Below are 22,186 nucleotides of genomic sequence, written 5' to 3' on the forward strand. Positions count from 1 at the left end.
TGATGTGTAGACGGCAACATGCTCGTGGCTATAGTGCAGTGGCAATGCACCAACAGCCGATGGTAGACAGTGAAAATCACAAACGTTTAAAGAGCCGCATTTCTGGCACACACGTGACATTTACGAGGGGAGAGTACAAAATTTCTCCCCGGGGCCCGAGGTACGACCAACTATCGTAAAATCCCACAAGTACATACCCCCAAAATGAAGAGAGAAATGGTGAAAAATATCGGGTGCCCACCTTTGGGAATGCGACCGCAAAATTTAATCAAAAAATCAAGTTCATTTAAGCCATCGTGTAAAGTGTGTCAAAGCAACAGCAGCTAGGTGCTATTATTTTGATGTCGTCGTTTCCACCCAAGTAGCACACCAGAGGAATGCCTGACTTGGCCCAAGTTTGGCAATCCTAGGGGTCTACTACAGTTTTGCTCCAAGGAGCTATAGTGCCAAAGTAATTTGGCTTTTCTCTGGTTCACAACATCCAAGCCAAAGTGACATACTTCAGACGAATTAAGGGGGAAGGCTGGTCTTTAACTTTGTGTTTTTTATCTTTCATTTATCGTGCTGAAACTTAGTATACTCATGTATTTCTCAGTGGTGATTTCAAATACGCAATTAGTTTTCAGGTAGCTCTACTAGATCTTGAGTTATCAATAAATTAGTCATTTTAATTAGGTCCTCTTTGCGGGTCGTTAGCGTAAAATTGTACAGAATATATCGGTAATATTTATAGAATTGCACTCATCAGGACATGTTTTGTGCGGTGATGCTATTTTTGTTGCTTTATAGCTCATACAATAATTTTAATTTAGTCTCAAAAAGATGTAGCCTCCCCTTTTGTGCAACTTGATTGCAAATGTTTTTTACCAATGTAATATCATTATATCAGGCTTAAAATAGCATCACCGCACAAAACATGTCTTGGTGAATGCAATTCTATAAAAATTTGTTATATTCTGAAGAATTTTATGGTAACGGCCCGTAAGGAGGACCTAATTGAAATGAAAAATTTATTATTAATCAAGGATCTAGTAAAGCTATCTGAAACATAATCGTATATTTGAAATCACCACTGAGAAATACATCAGTATACTAATTTCAGCACGATAAATGAGAAATAAAAAACGAAATGTTAAGAACCAGCCTCACCCCATAAAGGCCCGTTCACACGTTTGCGTTTCACTACGACCGGTTTTAATATGAAAGCACTCCTGGAGCGGAGTTGGCGGCATAGAGGGGCCGTCGCAAAAGGCAATAAAAATGCCTGACGGGGCGTCAACCACCTACCCCACACACAAAGGCAGTGTAAGGAAAACTTGCAAACGCAAGCAACTATATGAAAAACATGAGCATAACAATGCATACGGGATAGCACTGCATAAAAGTCAAGAAAATAAGAAATAACATGCCATGATAAAAAAAAAGGCATAAAACATGACACAGCACACATAATGGCACTCCAAAGAGGAACAAAAACTGACAAAGGGGTCACTCCTGATATGACAGAAAGCACATATTTATTTTTAAAGCCTGAATTGATGTACTGTCTTCGATTATAGCCATCAGATCAGGATGGTCATTTAGAAGGATGGGTATTTGGTTAGATAGTTTCTGGTTGCCATAGTTTGTGCATACCTTTTCTCTTGTCTAGTTTGGGGATCTAAGATGGTAAGTATGTTCTCTCCAAAGGTACCGTTGAAAAAAGGCTGTTCGTTAGGACTTTATTTGATTATAAGTTTTTAATGGCCATTTCTCTCTTATAACGTTTTGAAATGTTAATTACTGGTGCTTTCTGAAAAGCGGAGCAGTACGACTTCTGTACGGTGCATTTTCTATTAAATGCAAGACTTGCTTTTGCACTGTGTATAGACGCTTTCAGCGAGTCAGTTACTCGAGCTGCCACCAGTCGGCGCGCCCTTCGCGCGCTTTCCGGGCCGCCATAGCCGACCTTCAGTTTCTCGCCGTTGCTCCGTGTTGTGTGCTGCACAGGCCACTACCAGAGCTTCGTTTTCGTCTTCTTTTACGTTCCGCGTTGAAATCTTGTATTTTCTTTAGGTCCTTTCGATATTTAGGACTCTCATTTAATCATTTGATATTCATATTTCGACATAGCTCTTGTATTTTCTTATTTATGGAATGGAATCGGACAGCGAATGGGTCGACGATACAAGATTATGACGCTTCAATGACCATGTAAGTTCATCCCATTCTTACGTTTTTGTCGCTTATCAAGGGCAGTCAACACTATTGCGACATATGCAAAGTGCAACTGATGCAGTAAGGCTATCACAGTCGTGCTTCTCGCTGCATGTGCGCGCTCGTTTCCGTAAAGCCGACTCGGATGTAAGCGATTTAGCGTGTGACGAAACGAGCGACGGAGATTTCTCACTGTCGCCCGTCGCATCGCTCGGTTTTGGGATTTCTAGAAAATGTCGCTCACCGTCTTGGTCGCTTGCTCCGTCACTTCCATGCGGTTTGCCTCGTCGCGGGAGTGACTGAGCGACAGCGAAGCGCGTCGCCGTCGCTTATCTGGTCGCTCGCCAAATCGCTTACATGCGGTTTATACTCAATTAATTTACAGGCACACAGCATTGAACCATTGGCGCCTCGATATTAAGTATAAACCGCATGCAAGCGATTCGGCGAGCAACGAGACAAGCGCCGGTGATCCGCTTCGCTGTCGCTCGGGCAGTCGCGCGACGAGATAAACCGCATGGAAGCGACGGGAGCAAGCGACCGAGACGGTGAGCGACGTTTTCTAGAAACTAAAAAAAACCGAGCGATGAAACAGGCGACAGTGAGAAATCTTCGTTGCTGACTCTCGTCGTTGTCGCCTCCGCTCGTCTCGTCGCACGCTAAATCGCTTACATGCGGGTCGGCTTTACGGAAACGAGCGCGCACATGCAGTGAGAAGCTCGACTGGATAGCCTTACTGCTTCTGTTGAAATTTGCCTATGTCGCAATGGTGTTGACTGCCCTTTATTAGCGACAAAAACGTTAGAATGGGATGAACTTCATGGTCTCTGAAGCCATAATCTTGTATTGTCGATAAATTCGCTGTCAGATTCCATTTCATAAATAAGAAAATACAAGAGTTATGTTGATATATAGATATCGAATGATTAAATGAGAGCCCGAAATATCGGAAAGACCTAAAGAAAACAAACGATTTCAATGCGGAACGTAAAAGAACGCGAAAACGAAGCTCCGCTAGTGGCCGGTGCAGCACGCAACGCGGAGGAACGGCGGGAAACCGAAGGGCGGCTATGGCGGCAGGGTCACGTGACGTCAAGATGGCGGCGCCCATGAAATGTTGCCTGAAAGCGTCTATAGGCTGTCTATATTTGTTTTTCTTGTTGTTCCCCAAACAAGTAGGCAGTAGTTAAAATGATAACGAACCAATGTGTAGTATAACCGTTTCTTTATTCGACGTGGTAATGAACGTCCAACTTTACGGATAATACCAAAGGAGCGCGAGATCTCGGATCTTAGTTTGTCTACACGAAAAACCCAACCTAATGTTCCGACGATGTCCCCCTCCCCGACAATTTCAGGTTGGCAGACACCCCCCAAACTTGCGCACAACAAGATCACCCCTTTCTCAAACACAGCCCATTTCCAAAGTGGTGCAAGCCCGAGTAAACATCAGTCCACTTCCAGCTGGATTATGGAACTGGAAATGAGGCAGTCCAGCTGGATACCAGCTGGGTCCAGCTGGATTCCAGCTGGGTCTAGCTGGACCCAGCTGGACCCAGCTGGACTGTGGTGCAAGGAAAGAAGAGAGACTCCTCTGAACCGCTCTACTCGACCCCGAACGACGTGCTTCAAACGCTGCCTTCAGACGCCGCGAGGTTTCAAGGGTGGCTCACCGGAGCGGGACCGGGGGGCGGGGCCCTCGGGTGGGCGGAGCCTCGTCGCCTTCCGAGGTTGAGGTGAGCGTGTCGGCGCTGCCGCTGTGGTTCGACCCGCTCTGCAGGTCCCCCTCGAGCGGCTGGAACGTCTCTGCTGTGAGCAGAGGTCTCGCCTGGTGGCCCGCCCGCTCGTACGCTGCACCCATTTAAAAGTAGCGCTAAAGACGAGGACAAGTAGAAGACACGGACAGGCGCTGACTCGCAACTGATATTTAGTGAAGAGTAAAAGGAAGATGAGGCAGAAGTGCCAGAACATATACGAAATAGGAAAGAAGACTAACCAAAACGAAAGAAAGCAACAATTATTTTTGACTTCAAAATTAGGAAATAAGAAAAAAAGTACGCTAAAAATTTAAAAAATTTTCACAAAAAAATCCAAATGAAAACCTAGTCCAATTAAATGAAAGAAAGAAAAAGAAACAGAAAGAAGAGGACTCTGAAAATTAATCTAGTTAAAATACGAAATAAGAAAGAAGACTAACCAAGACGAAAGAAAGCAACAGTTATTTTTGACTTCAAAATTAGGAAATAAGAAAAAAAGTACACTAAAAATTTAAAAAAAATTCACAAAAAAATTCAAATGGAAACCTAGTCCAATTAAATGAAAGAAAAAGAAAGAGAAAGAAGAGGACTCTGAAAATTAACCTAGTTAAAATACGAAATAAGAAAGAAGACTAACCAAAACGAAAGAAGGCAACAGTTATTTTTGACTTCAAAATTAGGAAATAAGAAGAAAAGTACGCTAAAAATTAAAAAAATTTTCACTAAAAAATCTAAATAAAAACCTAGTTCAATTAAATGAAAAAAAAAGAAAAAGAAAGAAGAGGACTGAAAATCAATCTAGTTAAACGAAGTTCTCACACAAAATATTGCAAGTACAGTAAAACCTCGTTACAACAAAGTTGAAGGAGCGGTTGTAATTATTTCGTTATAACCATTAGTTTGTTATAGCCCATGTCCATTTCTTCCCACTATTAGCAAGCAAGGGGAATTATGATTGCTTTGTTATATCCATTAGTTTGTTATATCCCGTTTTGTTATAACGAGGTTTTACTGTAGTGCAATTCCCTCGCCGATAAGGCTACCGACGGTGCACTGCTGCACGTGTCCCCTTTAGCTGCTATGACTTGCACCTCATACATTTCTCTTGTTCTTTGGTCACTGAACTTCCTTAGAATTTTTGTTCGATGCAATAGGGGAGTACACTTGCAATCTCGTACGTGTAGAGCAAGATGTCCCGCCAGTGAAGACTTAAGAGACAGTGCATGCTCTCGCAATCTCATGTTCACACACACGTACACCTTCCCACACGAGAACAAAATCTCGTATACTACGCCTCTAAGGCAGTTCACAAACTTATTAACATGCTTGACATCGCATTTGTCCTGTTTTTCGTGTTGAGAGTTGTGTGCACGCTTGTGCACGCAAGTGCTGGGACAACAGTCGGCACCAGGAGCCGCTCTGAGCTCAAACACGCAATGTAGCAAACCCATCCGCTTTCTGATGGGGACGCGCCAAAGATTATCACTGAACCCATTGGATGTTATTAGTGTGCACGCTTGAGCACACAAGTGCTGGGACAACAGTCGGCACGAGGAGCCGCTCGTAGCTCAAACACGCAATGTAGCAAACCCATCCGCTTTCTGATGGGGACACGCCAAAGATTATCACTGAACCCATTGGATGTTATTAGTGTGCACGCTTGTGCACACAAGTGCTGGGACAACAGTCGGCACGAGGAGCCGCTCGTAGCTCAAACACACAATGTAGCAAACCCATCCGCTTTCTAAAGGGGCCAGAGATTATCACTGAACCCATTGGATGTTATTAGATAAATTCAATTGAATCGTAAGAGATCCGTCTGTCTGGGAAGTCTGCCACGTTTGGAGGGTCTGTGCAGTCGGCACAACTCTACAGCCCACTGGCACCAACTCGCACTCTCTCTCGGCATCTCACTCTTTTTCATTTCCCTTCCACATTTGAACACGTGATCGAGAAAACGTCTAAGCTCGCTTCATCGGGGAGTTCCGATGCCTCTGACATCCACTGCAGCAGCTGAAACAGTCATTGTCATCCAGAGATGTTTTAGGTTGGTCCTTCTGGCCATTGGCAACCAGCTCCATAGACAATGAAGACATTGCCGTGGACCGACTCGCCATCGCCCGCGACGATCTCACCATTGACACATTAAAGGGCAACACCGGTCAGTATTTTAGGGGCGAAGCTCCTTAGGGTCTAGCCTTGTCCGTCCGGCGTCCGTGCTCACATCGATTGCACTGCCTCCGGGATCGGCCCACTTTTAAAAAAAAAGCGTACGCCCGCACGGGGGTTCGAACTCAGGACCACTTGCTTACGAGGCAGACGTTTTAAACACTACGCTACACTCCAATGCTGCATGTAGCTGCTCAACGTCTATACAGGAGAGGGCGCTGCGGTCAAATACGTATATAATCGCGTTAAACTTTGCATGCATTGGCTCAACGTTTATAGACGAGAGGGCGCTGCGGTCTAATGCTCAAATGCGTAGAAACCACGTTCCATACCACACATTCTCTTTCTGACATGGACCGTTGACTTAAGCGGCGGAGATGAGTTCCCACGGCTTCTAGCGGATCCAAGCTGATCTGCAAGAAGAACCACTGGTTCTGCATTTCACCGACCATAAAGCAGTAATAATGAAAGTCGAAACACAACCCGGAACTCAGCACTACCTTAAGCAATAAAAAAAATCACCACCATCAGCACTACCTATGAACAATAAATTCAGTATCATCCGCACCACCAGAGCTTCGCCCCAATCAACATCATTCACCACGTGGAGATGTGGCCTCTTTTTTAAATCTGGGATTAAGACTTTTTTCAGCTATATCGGTGTCCCTCCATTACAAAATTTTTTTTTTCAATATTGCACATAGTTTTATGAATATTGCGGCTCGAAGTTTGGTTTCGGGCACCTACGGCAAAACCCAAAACTATCTGCTAGAGAGGGATGGCAACACTGATCATGAGCTGTGCGGCCGCGACGTGACGTCACGACGGTGCCGCAATGCGCGGTACAACGTGCGGAATCAACCACAGCACCATCATGACCCGACGGTAATGCCGCAGTACGCGTCGCCCAGTGTTACTCGACTAAAAGCTAACCCACTCGCCATCTGCTAAAGAGCGCGTGGTCGCATCTTTAAGGGGGGACACTACCCAAAAAAGTGAATTTTTGAACCAGTTGTCTCATTTAAATATTTACAGGGCTTGTTTCTGTTGATGTTGAGAACATTTCTGCCAAATTTTGTTAACCTGGGTGAAGTAAAAAAAAATTGCAAATGTTTAAAGATGAAAGTGGGCGAGTCTGTGCAGGAAAGCTATCGTTTTGAAAATACCTATAAATATGTCGTTTTCATGTGATATATTGCTTTAGGACAGTTCAGAGCAGATAGCTATGGAGCTATATTTCTATATTATACCATCTTTCATGACAAAAATGCTGCATAAACTCAAACACTGTTTTTTTAGATTTCCATTCTTTGTCCAAAATTTTCATTCTTGAGCATGAAAAATGACAAAAATAAAAAATACAAGCTCATAGCTATCTTCCCCTTTAAATTTCACTCTAGAAGAACTCATAAAAATGAATCCAAGTTACGTAATAACAAAATGATAGTTTTGCTAAAGTGAAATTTATGCCAAAAAGTGGAACGGAGAAAAATGTGTTCAAAGTGTTCCAACCCCTGCCTTTTCTTTAGCATCGGAGGACCGAAAATAATTTATAAAAAATTAACTATCCAGTGTAAACTGATGAAACTTTCTGGGAATACTCCCTAGGTGTTGGTGGATGTAAATATGACATTTTTTAAAATCAACTTTTTTTGCCGAAATTGTTTTTTTCTGGATAGTGTCCCCCCTTAAAATCAGTTTTAGTGGAATATGCGGCTTCACTTTTACATAATATCTCGAGCCACTAAAGCGACACCAGTCGTTTATTTTGGTCTCGTTTTCAACCGGAGTTTCAATCGTTTCAACTGGCACTAGTGACGTTGCGCGACGCTTCCAACTGCTTTCGCGTTGGGAGCTACGCCAGCACTCTCACATTGACAGCCAACTTCTGCGACCGGAGAGGAAACCAACGTGTATGCACCCAACAAGAAAGTTGCATCATGGCGAATTCGGGTGGTCAATCACCGGCAAGACCGAGCTGGCAACACCAGAAACGCGCCGGCGGCACACCATCTGACCCTCAGCACCCAACAAGAAACAAACGCCAGACGGTGGCAGTTTACTTTCGCCACTTGCCCGCAAGACAACACTCCGGAGGCTGTCCTCCGTTTTCCTTGTGGTATTGTCCTAACGGCTTGGATTGACTCGAGTATTGGCTGCTGATCAGCGACTTCGAATCAGTTACGATCTTTCCCCAATTTTTTTTCTCGCCAACCTCCTCTCCCATTTCGGAGGTGACGACACCGGATAGTGTTTAACAACCGGCCGTTCGGAGCTCGGGCGGAAAAAAGCGGTGGAAAGTTGATGGTGCTTGCCCAAAAACTAGCGCACTATATAGTTCCTTCGGAGCAGAGTACCGCAATCTAGAACGCCATTTCTCGGCGACTAGCGGAGAACTTCTGGAGGTTCCAACTCCGGTCAGAAATGCACGGGGAATGTGGGAAAATCGCTGTTTCTTCAATATTGTGAAGGTGTACAGAACGACAATAGTTTTTGACATAATAATGGAACATTTTAGTATAATTTACGCTAAGTTCCGTGCCACGTAAGGACCTAACTTTTTTTTAGTTCAATAGTTTTTAGTTCAATATTTTTGTTTCCTACTACTGAAACCGAGGTATACAGCCTAATACACAAACTTAAGAATAACAGTGCTTGTGGTGAAGATGGTATAAAATCCCAGCCTATAAAATCAGTTGCTCACTTAATTAGTGGGCCAATCTCACATATATGTAATCTAATTCTGAGTACCGGCATATTTCCCGATAAATTAAAGATAGCAAGAGTGTCGGTGATTCACAAAGGAGGTGATAAAAATGACCTAAATAACTACAGACCAATCTCCGTTCTTCCCATTTTTTCCAAACTCATAGAAGGAGCCATTAATGCACGACTAATAAATTTTTTTAAACAAAATAATGTTATAGCTGAGCAACAGTACGGCTTTCAGAAGCAAAAATCGTCTGAATTGGCGCTGCTAAACATCAAAAATAAAATAATTGACAATTTCGAGCAGAAGTTATATACAGTAGGAGTGTTTCTTGACTTCAAAAAGGCGTTTGATTCAATCAAGCATCATATTCTTTTCGGAAAATTGTCCAAATATGGAATTAGGGGAATCTCACTTAGTTTAATAAAAAGCTATTTATCAAATCGTTCACAATATACAGACATAAATCACGCGAGGTCAAATATGGGTAAAATAGAATACGGTGTCCCACAAGGGTCCATTCTTGGCCCTCTCTTATTTTTAATCTACATAAATGACATTATAAGAATACCTCAAACACCAGATATAATTTTATATGCTGATGACACAAACATATTTTTTTCTGGAAGAAGCCTAGAAGTACTTGAGCACGAAACGAACGCATGGCTTGAAAATTTATCATCGTGGCTTAGAGCAAACCAAATTCAATTAAACACGAAAAAAACAAAGTATATTATATTTCGACCACGAAATAAATGTATTCAGCAGGAGATTCAAATTCTATTTCAAAGCGAAATCATTGAGCGTGTTATATCACATAGGTTCTTGGGTGTTATGTTTCATGAAACTCTAAATTGGTCTTTCCATGTGCAGAGAATAAGAACGGAAATCTCACGCTCTATCGGGATTATCTATAGACTTAAAAATGTGCTGCCTCACTGGGTAAAAAAACAACTATATTATACCTTAGTTCATTCACGTCTTCACTACTGTCTCCTTGTATGGGGGACCACGGTAAAAACAAATATAGAAACCCTGCACAAATTACAGAAAAAGGCCCTGCGCTTGGTCGAAAATGCCCCGTACCGGAGTCACTCTGCTCCGCTCTTTAGAAAGCACCGAATATTAACTATTCAAAATGTTATAAATAAAAAATTATCTTTATTAATCTATAATCAAATCAAATTAGAACCAACTGTCTTTTTCAGTACATATCTTTGGACAGATCATCCCTACAATTTTCGGCACACCAGCTACAGAGGGCAAAAAATACGCACAAACTATGGCATACAAAAATTAGATTATCAAATACCTGTACTTCTGAATGACCACCCTGATCTCATGACCATTATTTTGGGAGGTATGTCTATACAAGCTTTAAAGAAAAACATAAATGTCTATCTATTGTCCCTTCAAAAATAACATGTTTTTTTTTTTTTTGTGTGTGTGTGCGCGTATATTGTTTTTTGTGCAACATCTCTTTGTAGAGACGGCTGACTGGCTGCACTATGTTGCTGTTTGTGGCCCCTTTGTTTGTCATGTTTGTGCAGGCATAAAAATTTATGTGCCTCGTTGTTGTTTGTCTTACGTGGGGGAGAGTCTGGTTTTAGTTCATTGTTTTCTCTTTGTATACAGTGTTCTGTACCACTTATGGGATTTTATGTTTGATCTTTCATGATCAAGTAGTTTTCGTCATCTAAGTCTCATTTTGTCTGGCCGTGGAGATGGCGGGGGGCTGTCGCCTTGTCAGGCATGTCAATGCCTTTTGTGACGGCCCCCCAGACAGCTGTATTCCTCGACGGTTGTCTAAATAAACTTTGATTTGATTTGATTTAAAAAATTGCCTGAGCGGCATCATGCAGCAGACGATGCGGCGACGTCACACCGTTCACGTGACCTGCTCCGGCCAATCCATAAAGTCCATCTTCGTTACGCAAAACAATCGTCTGCTTCAAACGCCATTACATTGGAAATTGCCTTCTCACATTTTTCACACGCATCCGATATTATTAAACCTTTGATAAAGTGTTCATTGCTTTACCAGCTTCACGACAGACTAGTTTCGAAAAGTGTGAACTTGGCGTTTATTTTTTAATCAGCCGTGTTGAGTTCCAAGTGTTCATCGTGTGTAAGCGGTGTTCATCGTGCGTATGCAAGCAACAGACTTTGCAATAACAAAAAATTCTTTCATGAGCATTTCTTGCATAAACAATGGAACTAATTTTTGAGTTTAATGTATCTCTTGTACAGCCGCGCTAGATATACAAAAAAAAAAGGAGTTTTTCAGCTTTCTGTTTATTAAACTTTTTGTGCTTACCCATCCAGTCATGACAACCCCCCCCCCTTTTTTTCATGATTTTCAGATGACTCAAGACATTACAGTAGACAATAATGATCACACACTTTATGGACGCCGTGGTGCAAACTGTTTAGGCAGACTGCGTCACAATGTATGGATGGATGCTAACGACTGTGCCCTTTGTAACGGGCAGTAGCTTGCGCCACCTAGCCAGCACTTCCTGGTTGCCAGATGCAAATTATCAAAATTTGTAAATTATTCCAATTACTAAAGCTCTAAAAATAGTGAAACTTGAGATTTACAGGGCGTTTTTTTTTTAACCTCACCGATATGTTTTAATAAAAGGATTGAAGGCTACAATAATGTGGTCTGTGCAGCCGAGTTACACGGCCAAGGGTTCAACATAAATGCCGGATAATTAACTAAAATTTGTTAAAGCCCTTTTTAATTAGTAAAAACATACAGCTTCAATTACAAACTTGCTGAACACCATCAAAAACCACTAAATCAGTAAATTTTAGAAAGCGCCTGTGAAGCACAATTAGCCCCCTATATAAGGTACAGTAAAACCTCCTTATAACAAAATGGGATATAACAAACTAATGGATATAACAAAGCAATCATAATTCCCCTTGCTTGCTAGTAGTGGGAAGAAATGGACATTGGCTATAACAAACTAATAGTTATAACGAAATAATTACGACCGCTCCTTCAACTTTGTTATAACGAGGTTTTTACTGTATCTGCCCCTGCCTGTAAACTCACCTTCACAGATCACATTACTGTAGCTTTCGCGGCTTCTTTCCAAACAAAGCCTGAAAAAAATATGCCCCATATACTGAGTAACCTACGAGCCCTTCACTTGGAGAGCAATCCACCGATTCCGTGTCCCTTTACTGCGGACATATCAAACAACATCTTAGTTGTTAGCAAAGTCTGGGTAATAAATACTGTTGAGGGCGTGTTGAACCCCTACAACAGCGTAGTGACTGCCCCACATCGTGGCGTCCCAGGCGAAATTCAGTCCACTTCCACCTGGATTATGGAACTGGAAATGAGGCAGTCCAGCTGGACCCTGCTGGACCCTGCTGGACCCAGCTAGACACAGCTGGACCCAGCTGGACCCTGCTGGACTGCCTCATTTCCAGTTCCATAATCCAGCTGGAAGTGGACCGATTTTCGTCTGGGTCGTTACGTTGTTCTTGTACCGTGAAGCGGTGGCAGTGCCAAACGAAAGCAAGAACGGTCGGCAACGGAAGGTTGCCCCACGTCGCGCCACCCGGCGTCGTGCGTCCAACGCTTGCGCCGTCCAATGGTCTGCTAATGCCCAACCCCCCCATCCTGCGCTTTTACTTTCGCAGTTGCGACATCACATATGACAAATCAAAAATAAAATAATGCAAATCGGACGAGGAAGACTGGGGACGTTTCGCTTCTGCTGCTTGCCATTGTTGTTCCTGAGGGACCGTGTGGTTTACATTTGGTTCTTACCGAGCTCGATGAATGCAAATTTCAGTTGCCAGAGCAATTCCCTTCGGAGAGTCACGTAAGCTACGAGAACCGAACACTTTATGCTAACTTTAAGAAGGTAGCAAGGCGGATGACAGAGCGCTGTAGTGGAGATGTTAACTTGCACGCAAAAAGTGAATAATCTCAATGGATTGTTTGAAGGCAGTAAACAAAGAGGCGAGCTGGCTTAGATTAAGATTACACATAATTAAAAGCAGATACAGTAAAACCTCGTTATAACAAAATGGGATATAACAAACTAATGGATATAACAAAGCAATCATAATTCCCCTTGCTTGCTAATAGTGGAGAGATGGACATTGGCTATAACAAACTAATGGTTATAACGAAATAATTAGGACCGCTCCTTCAACTTTGTTATAACAAGATTTTACTGTATGAACGGACGACAAGAAGGGGGCATGCCGACGACAAGTATGATATCCAAAAAATTACGACACATAACTTACGGCACGAGTTATTCCTTCGGGAGAGAATTCGCACAAATTACGGGTCACAGAAATTGAGCTTTTTGATTCCGGAATATTTAAACAAATTTTCAGAAGTATTAGATTTTATAAATTGCTCTTCTTCTTTGTGGAGCTTTCAAAAAAGAAATAAAAGAGTACATTTTTACGCTCTCGGCTGCTTCATGCTCTCCAGATTCAGATGATTATTATTTTATGCATTCATTTATGAATTGATTAAAGACAAATCATCCCAGTTTGTGTCTGGTTTGTGTTTAGTTTGTGTTTAATGTATGTCAAAACAGTCTCTGTGAAAATATTTTTGGCTTGAATTTTATATGCATGACCTCCCACCCTGAGAAGACTCGAGAGGCCCCTTAATAGAAAAACAGAATTGCTCACGTGACGTCGCTTTCCCCGCTACATTCAGCAGGATAATTGCACGAACGTCACGTGATGCCAAGTCATGCGACATAAATTTCTGTCAGCCTGGAACTGCGCAGACGGACGGACGGATCGCATTAGAAACCATTCCGTGCTTCAGAAACTTGGGCTGCTGCACTCGTCGGAACCTAAACAAAAGCTTGGGGGTGACGTGACCTTAGGGTGACCTTAATTACGCCGACGGCGACGGCGCTCAAGCCGGAAACGGGCGCCTAAGAGCTGCGCTCTAAAAAGGAGAGAGCACTTCATGTACTGCCTCGGTGTTCTAACATTGTTGGGGGGGGGGGGGGGGCTCTAGCGCATGCCCCCCCCCCAAAGGAGAGAGCAACTGCGGGCGGGCGAAGGGACGCTAGAGAAAGCTCACCGGAGGAGATGGTGTGCGGCCGCTGGCACTTGAGGACCGAACTCATGGCCCGCTCAAACTGTAGGGTGTCCTGCAGGTTGGGCCAGGTCGAGGTCACCGAAGGGGGGAACGGGGAAGCCGGGGTGCTCGACGCGCAGGCCGTCCCACCGGGGTCACACACCTGCAGGAAAGCACCCTTCGCCAATGCTCCCCACTCTGGCCTCAAAACACCCCGCTCTCTAGCCTCGAAACACCCCGCTCGGTAGCACCATACGAGCACCTCACGCCCCACTCGCCTCGCCGAGAACGAAAAAGCCCGGGTCGACGTCGGTTCGGTTTTCTCGCGTGCTTCCCGCCACTCACCTATAAGCGTGGTCGGCTGCCGACAGATTTAAAAAAACAACGTCTAAACTGCTGTTGTCGCTACGCCGATTCTCGACGAAGTGCGTCGGCGTTTAGCACGGGGGTTCTAACTCGGCGAAGGATGGGAATGGCATCCTTGCAACGGTCCGCATACCGTTGTGTTCGGAAGAGCCAGTCTGTTCTCCCGGGCGGTTTCAGATGCGGCCACCACGGCTTCCTCAATCGCCGCCTATGGTCTGCATACCGTTGTGTTCAGAGAGCCAATCTTTCTTCCCGGGTGTCGGCGGCTTTGCGCAAACGGCGTCGTCACTGTGCCTTGGTTTTGCATTCTCGCGTACAACGTGCGTAGCGGGCAAACGAAACCACATGCCTACTCCCCGGTGCCGTCGTAAGAGTGCGCGTCGACAGCGGCATCGAAAATACTCTCTTACGTAAGGGGGGGAAGTGGACCTAACAGGCAAACAAAGCAAACGAGCACAGCGGGAACTGCACTGCAGTCTCCTCAAACCAGTCCAAACGAAATGCAAACGCATTTAATGATCGGTTCAAAACGTGCACACTGACCGCACTGCAATGAAGCGATAATTGTAAAAAAATAGAGTTCATACTAACCAGGGTTTACTGTCGATACGTGCCTTTCTGCCCAGTACAGCAGGCTCGCAATAATTTAAACGAATTTCAAAATTCTGGTTTTCCCGCTAACGTCTTTAATGTATTCGTAAGCCACTTAATTCGTACGGCATTTGTGTAATTCATCCTTTTTAGAGCGCAGCTCTTAGGCGGCCGTTTCCGGCTTGAGCGGCGTCGCCGTAACCGCGAGGTCACGTGACCCCCCAAGGTCACCCCAAGGTCACGTGACCCCCCAAGGTCACGTGATTCCCCTCCCCGAGGTCACGTGACCCCCCCCCCCCCCCCCCGAGGTCACGTGACCCCCTCGCCTCAAGGTCACGTGACCCCCTCGCCTCGAGATCAGGTGACCCCCGGAGCATATTAAAGAATGAGGGGAGGAGGAGGGGTGTACCCTCCCCTCAGTACCCTTCCCTCCTCCTTATCAAAAGCTGCGCTCCAATTCGGCCTTACAGGAAGTTCTAAACGGCTTTCACTTTTTCTTTTCGCGGCCCCGTTGAGTGCGCTTCTTTCCGAGCACCGGTGCACTGCAGAGAGGCAACAACTGCGGAGCTTACTACCGAGAGTGTTGCTTCTCCCCAGCGCACCGGTGCATGGTGAAAAGCGCACTCAACGGGGCTCGAGCAAGCACATTGCAGCTGGCACCTCGCCAAATTTTTGGTAGCGAGTTGCGCAGACGCTGCGACGCGATGGCGCGGCATAGGTTCACGTCCCGGCATTCGCACCAAGCGCTGTGCCCGTTTTCGTCGCTCCCGTGTCCCCCACTTAAATAGTCCGCATCAGACGACTTCTTGGCCCGATGAACAAATTTAATTTTGTTTCGAGTCGTTGCGTGCCGTGTAACAGTCCACGATAAACAACATTTTTGAGGGATGAGTAAACTTGCGTCACATTTCGTCGTTTACCCTGAGACTTGGGTTTTTTTTGAAGAGCAGAAGTAACAGGAAAAACAGACAGGTCTCAAACTCAGCTACAAGTTTATTTCAACAACTTCTTATATAGTTCGTTCTCGTCGTCATCAACCAATCACATACGATTTGGACAAGTCGTATGTGATTGGTTGATGACGACGAGAACGAACTATATAAGAAGTTGTTGAAATAAACTTGTAGCTGAGTTTGAGACCTGTCTGTTTTTCCTGTTACTTCTGCTCTTCAAAAAAACCCCAAGTCTCAGGGTAAACGACGAAATGGTTGACTTCCACCACGCGCCTGTACTTTGACTCTTTTCTCGTTTGTGTCACATGTTTCACAAATGTTTCACGCGAGGCATACCTGCTTCTGGTCAGTAGGCCTATGTAGAGCAGGGGTTCTCAAACTTTTTGGCCTCATGGAACCCCAGGAAGCCTCAAAAACTGCCGCGGAACCCCCCCCCCCCCCCCTCCATATTTGCTGACCGAGAAGCAACAGATCCACAATTGTAGGCAATTTCGCTTGTGTTGCTTCCCATATGTCCCCACCATATCGATCGCAATGTCAGTACAAAGCGAGATGAAGGTGCTTTAATTGCAATGTCCAGCCGCACAGCCTACGGCATTGGGGGGGGGGGGGGGGGGGGGGGTTGCAATCTGGGTGTTGGCGGACCCACGAGACCAGCTCGTGGAACCCGCGTTCCCCGGAACCCAGTTTGAAAACCCGATTGTAGAGGATATCATCGAACATCTGTTTTGTATGTGTAGCCATTCATATTTAGCTGAACAAGTCAAACGAAATTTGTGGCTTCCCGGAGTTTGAATTGACGAGAGTCTGTGCTTTGACGAGGGCCGACACCCACCTGTGCGGAGACGTCGGCAGCCGAGCGGGGCGAAGGCGGCCTCAGGAACAGGGTGTCTTGGGAAGTGAAGCCGGAGTCCTGGGAGGACACGCTTGACAGCCGCAGCGGAGGGCCCACGGCCGGCTGCTGGCAAACCAAGAAGCACACCAAGTGAGCCCTCTCGTCATTGTAGTGTGCCTTCAACAAGCTAGATGGCGCAACAAGTCATGGTTTGTGTTGTTACTACGAGATGGTGCCACGCGCTGTCTCCCAATTGATGTACAGAATGTCACAAAAAAAAAAATTTACACGGTCTCTTTTACCGCGAAAAAAAAAAACTAGGCATCGCCGAACGCTCATTTTTCGCCCAAAAGTAGCGCTAGAGGTCACAACCAGGTGCCAAAGTTTCAGCCCGATCCGATAACTTAATCCAAAGTTATGAGTGGATTTTCTGAAAATTTCAATGGGAAAATGGCGCCCGACGGAGTTTTCAAACACGTGGGGCTCTATGGCACCAGAAACCGAAAACGGGCAAAAAAGGGCTCCATTTTCCCATTGAAATTTTCAGAAAATCACTCATAACTTTTGATTAAGTTATCGGATCGGGCTGAAACTTTGGCATCTGGTTGTGACCTCTAGCTCTACCTTTGGGCGGAGAATGAGCGTTCGGCGATGCCTAGTTTATTTTTGCGGTAAAAAAGACCGTGTAAATTTTCTTTTGTGACACCCTGTACATATTGAAAATAGAACAGTCTTCACAAAAACTCCGAGCTGGTGCGACGTCTCTTTCTTTCGTCGGGGTTCCCGCCTTGAACCCCGCACCTGGGCAACCCGCGGCCCACGCGCCAGCAATGTAAGCCTTTTCAGTATCTTTACAGGCCTTTCGGGGCGCTGTCCTTATCGTAGCTTTTCCTGTCTCTTTCCACTCATTCATAGAGGCCCAACGCGACCATTACAGTCGTGACACCCTGCTTATAATACACCATTAGGCCCGCTTCGGACGGGGCAACTTTTCCAGCAATTTCGAGGTTGCTGGCGAGTTGTTCCCTAGCTTTTCCTAGATCGACTCCGGCTCGAACAAGCGAGCAACTCGGAGCTATTCGAAGACGGTTGAAGCGGCAGCAGCCAATCAGGGACGCGATGTTTTCACGTGACACCCCTGTGGTGGTGATGATGACAGCTAAAGACTTGGTTCTGGTTTGGAATGGATCGTTTTCGGAAATAAACATTTTCAGAAAAATGAGTTTGTATTCTCAACGCCGTTCAAAGATATAAGGACGCGTTTTTAGCACGTAGCTGGGTGTCTAAATAGTAAAAGAAGAATCGAATTTAAGGGGAGACACTGCCCAGAAAAAAAAATTTCTGCCAAAAAAGTTGATTTTGAAAAATGACATATTTACATCCACCAACATCTAGAGTATTCCTAAAAAGTTATTAATTTTCATTGCATAGTTAATTTTTTATAAATTATTTTCTGTCCACCAAAGCTAAAGAAAAGGTAGGGTTTGGAACACTTTGAACGCATTTTTCTCCATTCCACTTTTTGGTATAAATTCCATTTTAGTCAATCTATCGTTTGATAATGGCAAAACAAGGAAGGCTTATTCTTCCCTTTTCCTGACTGAAATTTAATAAGGAATGTGGCTATGGAACTTTTTTGTCACTTAACGAATGTCTTTTATAAAAAATGTTGACATTTTGTCAAAGAGACAGAAGACCAAAAAGTTGACCAATTTTGCAGAAGAGAAAATTTATAGAAATAAATTACTTCTTAGAAAAAACGTTCCATAGCCGCACCCTCTAGGCATTCTGCTACATATCTAGTGAATAAAAATCTTGAATATTGTGGTAGTTTTCTGACGATAGATTAACTAAACAATGTAGGCGTGTTGCTGATGGAAGCTACTCTAATTTCCTTCTCATTTAACCGACAGACCTGAAATTTTGTTATACACCCTCTAGCATGACAACCAGCCTACCCTGTGAATTTCAATAATTTTAAGACAAGGGTTCAAAAGTTGACCCCCCTAGGGGGTGTGTCCCCTTAATGATGATGATGGCAGGTCGGAACAATTCAGTTGCTGTGTGCGAACGCGGGCGGCCGGTGTTGCGACGTCAGGTTACTGGGTGAAATTGCTCAGCCTGAAGTGGGCCTTATTGAAAAAGACCACCAGTACCAAGTGCAGCAACGGGGCATTGCAAGTTTTTTGCGCTATTGCTCCGGATTTACGGAAATTTTGAAAGTGCAGGTTGATGTTCCGTTTGGAGCAAAGCCAGAGTACTCTCGCACCTCTAGCGTTTTCAAACGATACGTCATGAAGAAGCTAATCCAGACGAGAGCCGTCTGGATTAGCTTCTTCAAGTGAAGATGCGAGGGCACTTAAGGGATCAGCCATGTTGGCTCTCCACTTGGGAAGCCTCCTGTCCAGGCTCGGTTTCTTGGAACCAAAGCTGCTACCTTGGCTGTCAACCCTCCTGCAACAACTCCCTACCAAGGAGCAGGGGCAAAGTTACAAGGAGCGGCAAGCCGCTGCGAGAGTCCAGACCACGGAAATACTTCTGTGGGTGTGTATTAAGGGGGCACACCCCCTAGGGGGGTCAACTTTTGAACCCTTGTCTTAAGATTAATGAAATTTACAGTGTAGGCTGGTGGTCGTGCTAGAGGGTGGGTAACAATATTTCAGGTCTGTCGGTTAAATGAGAAGGAAATTAGAGTAGCTTCTATCAGCAACACGCCTACACTGTTTAGTTAATCCATCGTCAGAAAACTATATTGCGATATTCAAGATTTTTATTTGCTAGATATGTAGCAGAATGCCTAGAGGGTGTGGCTATGGAACGTTTTTTCTAAAAAGCAATTAATTTCTATAAATTTCCTCTTCTGCAAAATTGGTTAACTTTTTGGTCTTCTGTGTCTTCGACAAAATGTCAACATTTTTTTTATAAAAGACATCCGTAAAGTGACAAAAAGTTCCATAGCCGCACTCCTTATTAAACTTCAGTCAGGAAAAGTGAAGATAAGCTTTCCTTGTTTTGCCATTATTAAACGATAGATAGACTAAAATAGAATTTATAACAAAAAGTGGAACGGAGAAAAATGTGTTCAAAGTGCTCCAAACCCTACCTTTTCTTTAGCTTTGGTGGACAGAAAATATTTTATAAAAACTTAACTATACAGTGAAAATTAATTAAACTTTTTGGGAATACTCTCTAGATGTTGGTGGATGTAAATATGTCATTTTTCAAAATCAACTTTTTTTGCAGAAACTTTTTTTTCTCGGCCGTGTCTCCCCTTAAAAGGCGTTTATACGAGACACCTTCCCGAGTCCCCTGCCTGGAAAACTCCCCAGTTCAAAAGCGCTCCAATACATTTCATTTGACTGCACATACAGAAACAACCACCCCCCCCCCCTTCCAGTGCACCCTGCACATTTTGTACCAGTTTCGTGCACTGCAACATTATGCAGAGGGAGAACCAGACGCAGCATGCGCATGAGGCATTAGAGAAAGCACAAATGCAGCATTTTGCCACTACTCAGCACTAAGAAATAATGTCTATTCAGCCAGTTTCTGCTGAATGCTTTAAAAAAAAAAAATGCCCACTCTTGGCCAACACCAGACACGACAAATTCGAGATACGACCACCGCCTCTTTCCGACTCCTGTCCACTGTATTCCGTGGACAATCGCCCAATCTGGCGTTTCTCGTAAATATGTAGGGGTGAACGAATACTCGAATATACGAATTCGAATAGAAAGTTGCTGAATAATTCGATTCACGAATCGAATATCCTAGTATTCGATCACTCGAATATTCTATATATTCGGCCAAGACGCGCAATCGGCGCAGAGCTGACAAAAACCTTTTTTTCTCTCCCGATGTAAGCGCCGTGATGTTAGACAGACCAACAGCAACTGCTTTTTTTTTTTTTCACCAGAACTTTTTACATTTTTGCTATTGCTCCGTACAAGATGCATATTCTACACCAGGCACATACTCTGCACATATAATAGTCTCATTCGCAGCACACTTTGAAAAATTCCTACAAATAAAATCACTATTAGATATTCAATTTAATATTCGGCTTTTTTTTCTTGATTCGATTCGGTACTCGATTCGATTACTACTATTCGGTATTCGCACACCCCTATAAACGTGCGTTGCTCGGTCGGCAGTGCCGGCAGATGTGCAAGCAGTGTCGGATAGGGTTGTGCGAATAGTGGTTCGAATCGAATAGCGCTGTGTTCTATGCCTTGACAGTGCATAGAAAAGCCAAGGCGGCCGGTTCTTTCAACAGTGCAGAAGGTAGGGATGACGCTGCACTATTCAATTCGAACAACCATTCGCACACCCCTAGTGTCGGACAGTGAACGGGAAAAGTCCGAGACGGTTGCTCACCTGCGACAAGGAACGGTGTGAGGGCGAGTGTGACTTGGTGCTGCCGCTCGACGAGCTGTTGAAGCTGCTGATACTGCACATGCTCGACTTGCGCGACCCCAGGGAGCTGGGAGAACTGGGAGGCGTCTGCAAACCCGGCAACACAGAGAGCAGCTCAAGGGACCGCCCTTTGGACGTCACCGACTAGGGGTGTCGCGAACCGGCCGAGGTTCGAGTTCCACCAGGTTCGACTTTTTCGAACTTGTAGTGGAAAGCTCGACGAACCTTGTATTTAGGTTACGCCCAACGTTACTAAAACACTCAGTTGGGAAACTCCCATAGAGACAGCTTTGAAAAAGTGGCCCCAATCTGTCTCCGAGCACCGAGCTAATGACGAACACAACGCCACCATTTCTCCCGCAGCGGCCTCTCGAGGAACTGCACGTGACTTCTATTATGGCTCTAAGAACAGATACAGCGGTAGAGGTTACAGGGGTGCCACCCCCGTCTCCCCGGCGGACTCGCCGCGTTCAACTATCGACGTTAAAATGCACCTAGGTCAGGACGCGCTACCTGAAAGGCCCGCTGAGGCATGGTTGTATAAAAACAATATTAATTGTTCCGCAAAACCTTGCCAACTAAAGATGATAAAAACATCACCCGCCCATCATTTGGTACTAAACTCCAATAAATTTCATACAAAAAGAGTCTTTTCCGTTTGTTTTTACGCAAAAACATGCTTTCTAAAAGCTCAAGGTGACCACAGTACAGACAAATGATAAAGAGTGGCGCTGTTGTCGTATTTAGCTCGGTCTCGGTGGACGCCAGCGGTCCAAGTTTCGACGGCGAGTTTCCCAACTGAGTGTTCTAGTAACATTGGTTACGCCTAATGTGCGCATGCGCGACAGGCCGGCCAGTTGGCTTCGGATTGGATGGTGATGGCTAGGGGATGAAGTAAGGGCAGCGCTGACTGGTTATTTCAGTTAATGCAGTACAACGAATTAGGTTATTAACTTCTTCAGTTATTAGAACCAGTTTAATTGTAGCTGTTCACAAAATTAAAATAATCCTTTGCATAAAAAAAAAAAAATTCTCCAAACCTAGACATGCTTGTATCAGAATCTGGCCACACTGTCCACAAAGTCGAACCGGTCGAATCTGTTGGAAAAGTTC

The 22,186-nt window shown here is 44.6% G+C and overlaps 1 protein-coding gene across 3 annotated transcripts in view; it reads right to left on the reverse strand.

Moving 5' to 3' along the window:
• Nucleotides 1-22,186, reverse strand: part of LOC8023963 (protein MTSS 1) — a 94,439-nt gene that overhangs the window by 23,693 nt on the left and 48,560 nt on the right. For 2 of the 3 annotated variants that reach the window (XM_029977129.3, XM_042287378.1), the window contains 4 exons: nt 21,035-21,160; nt 16,658-16,783; nt 13,916-14,075; nt 3,870-4,047 (listed from right to left, as the gene is read on the reverse strand). In XM_029977129.3, the coding sequence (XP_029832989.3) occupies nt 3,870-4,047; nt 13,916-14,075; nt 16,658-16,783; nt 21,035-21,160 (590 nt within the window). The remainder of the gene's footprint in view (nt 1-3,869; nt 4,048-13,915; nt 14,076-16,657; nt 16,784-21,034; nt 21,161-22,186) is intronic. The other variant, XM_029977130.4, reaches the window with a different exon arrangement.

The sequence above is a fragment of the Ixodes scapularis genome, unplaced genomic scaffold (genome assembly GCF_016920785.2).
Source record: "Ixodes scapularis isolate PalLabHiFi unplaced genomic scaffold, ASM1692078v2 PGA_scaffold9__187_contigs__length_104089568, whole genome shotgun sequence".
Taxonomy (NCBI): Eukaryota; Metazoa; Arthropoda; class Arachnida; order Ixodida; family Ixodidae; genus Ixodes; species Ixodes scapularis.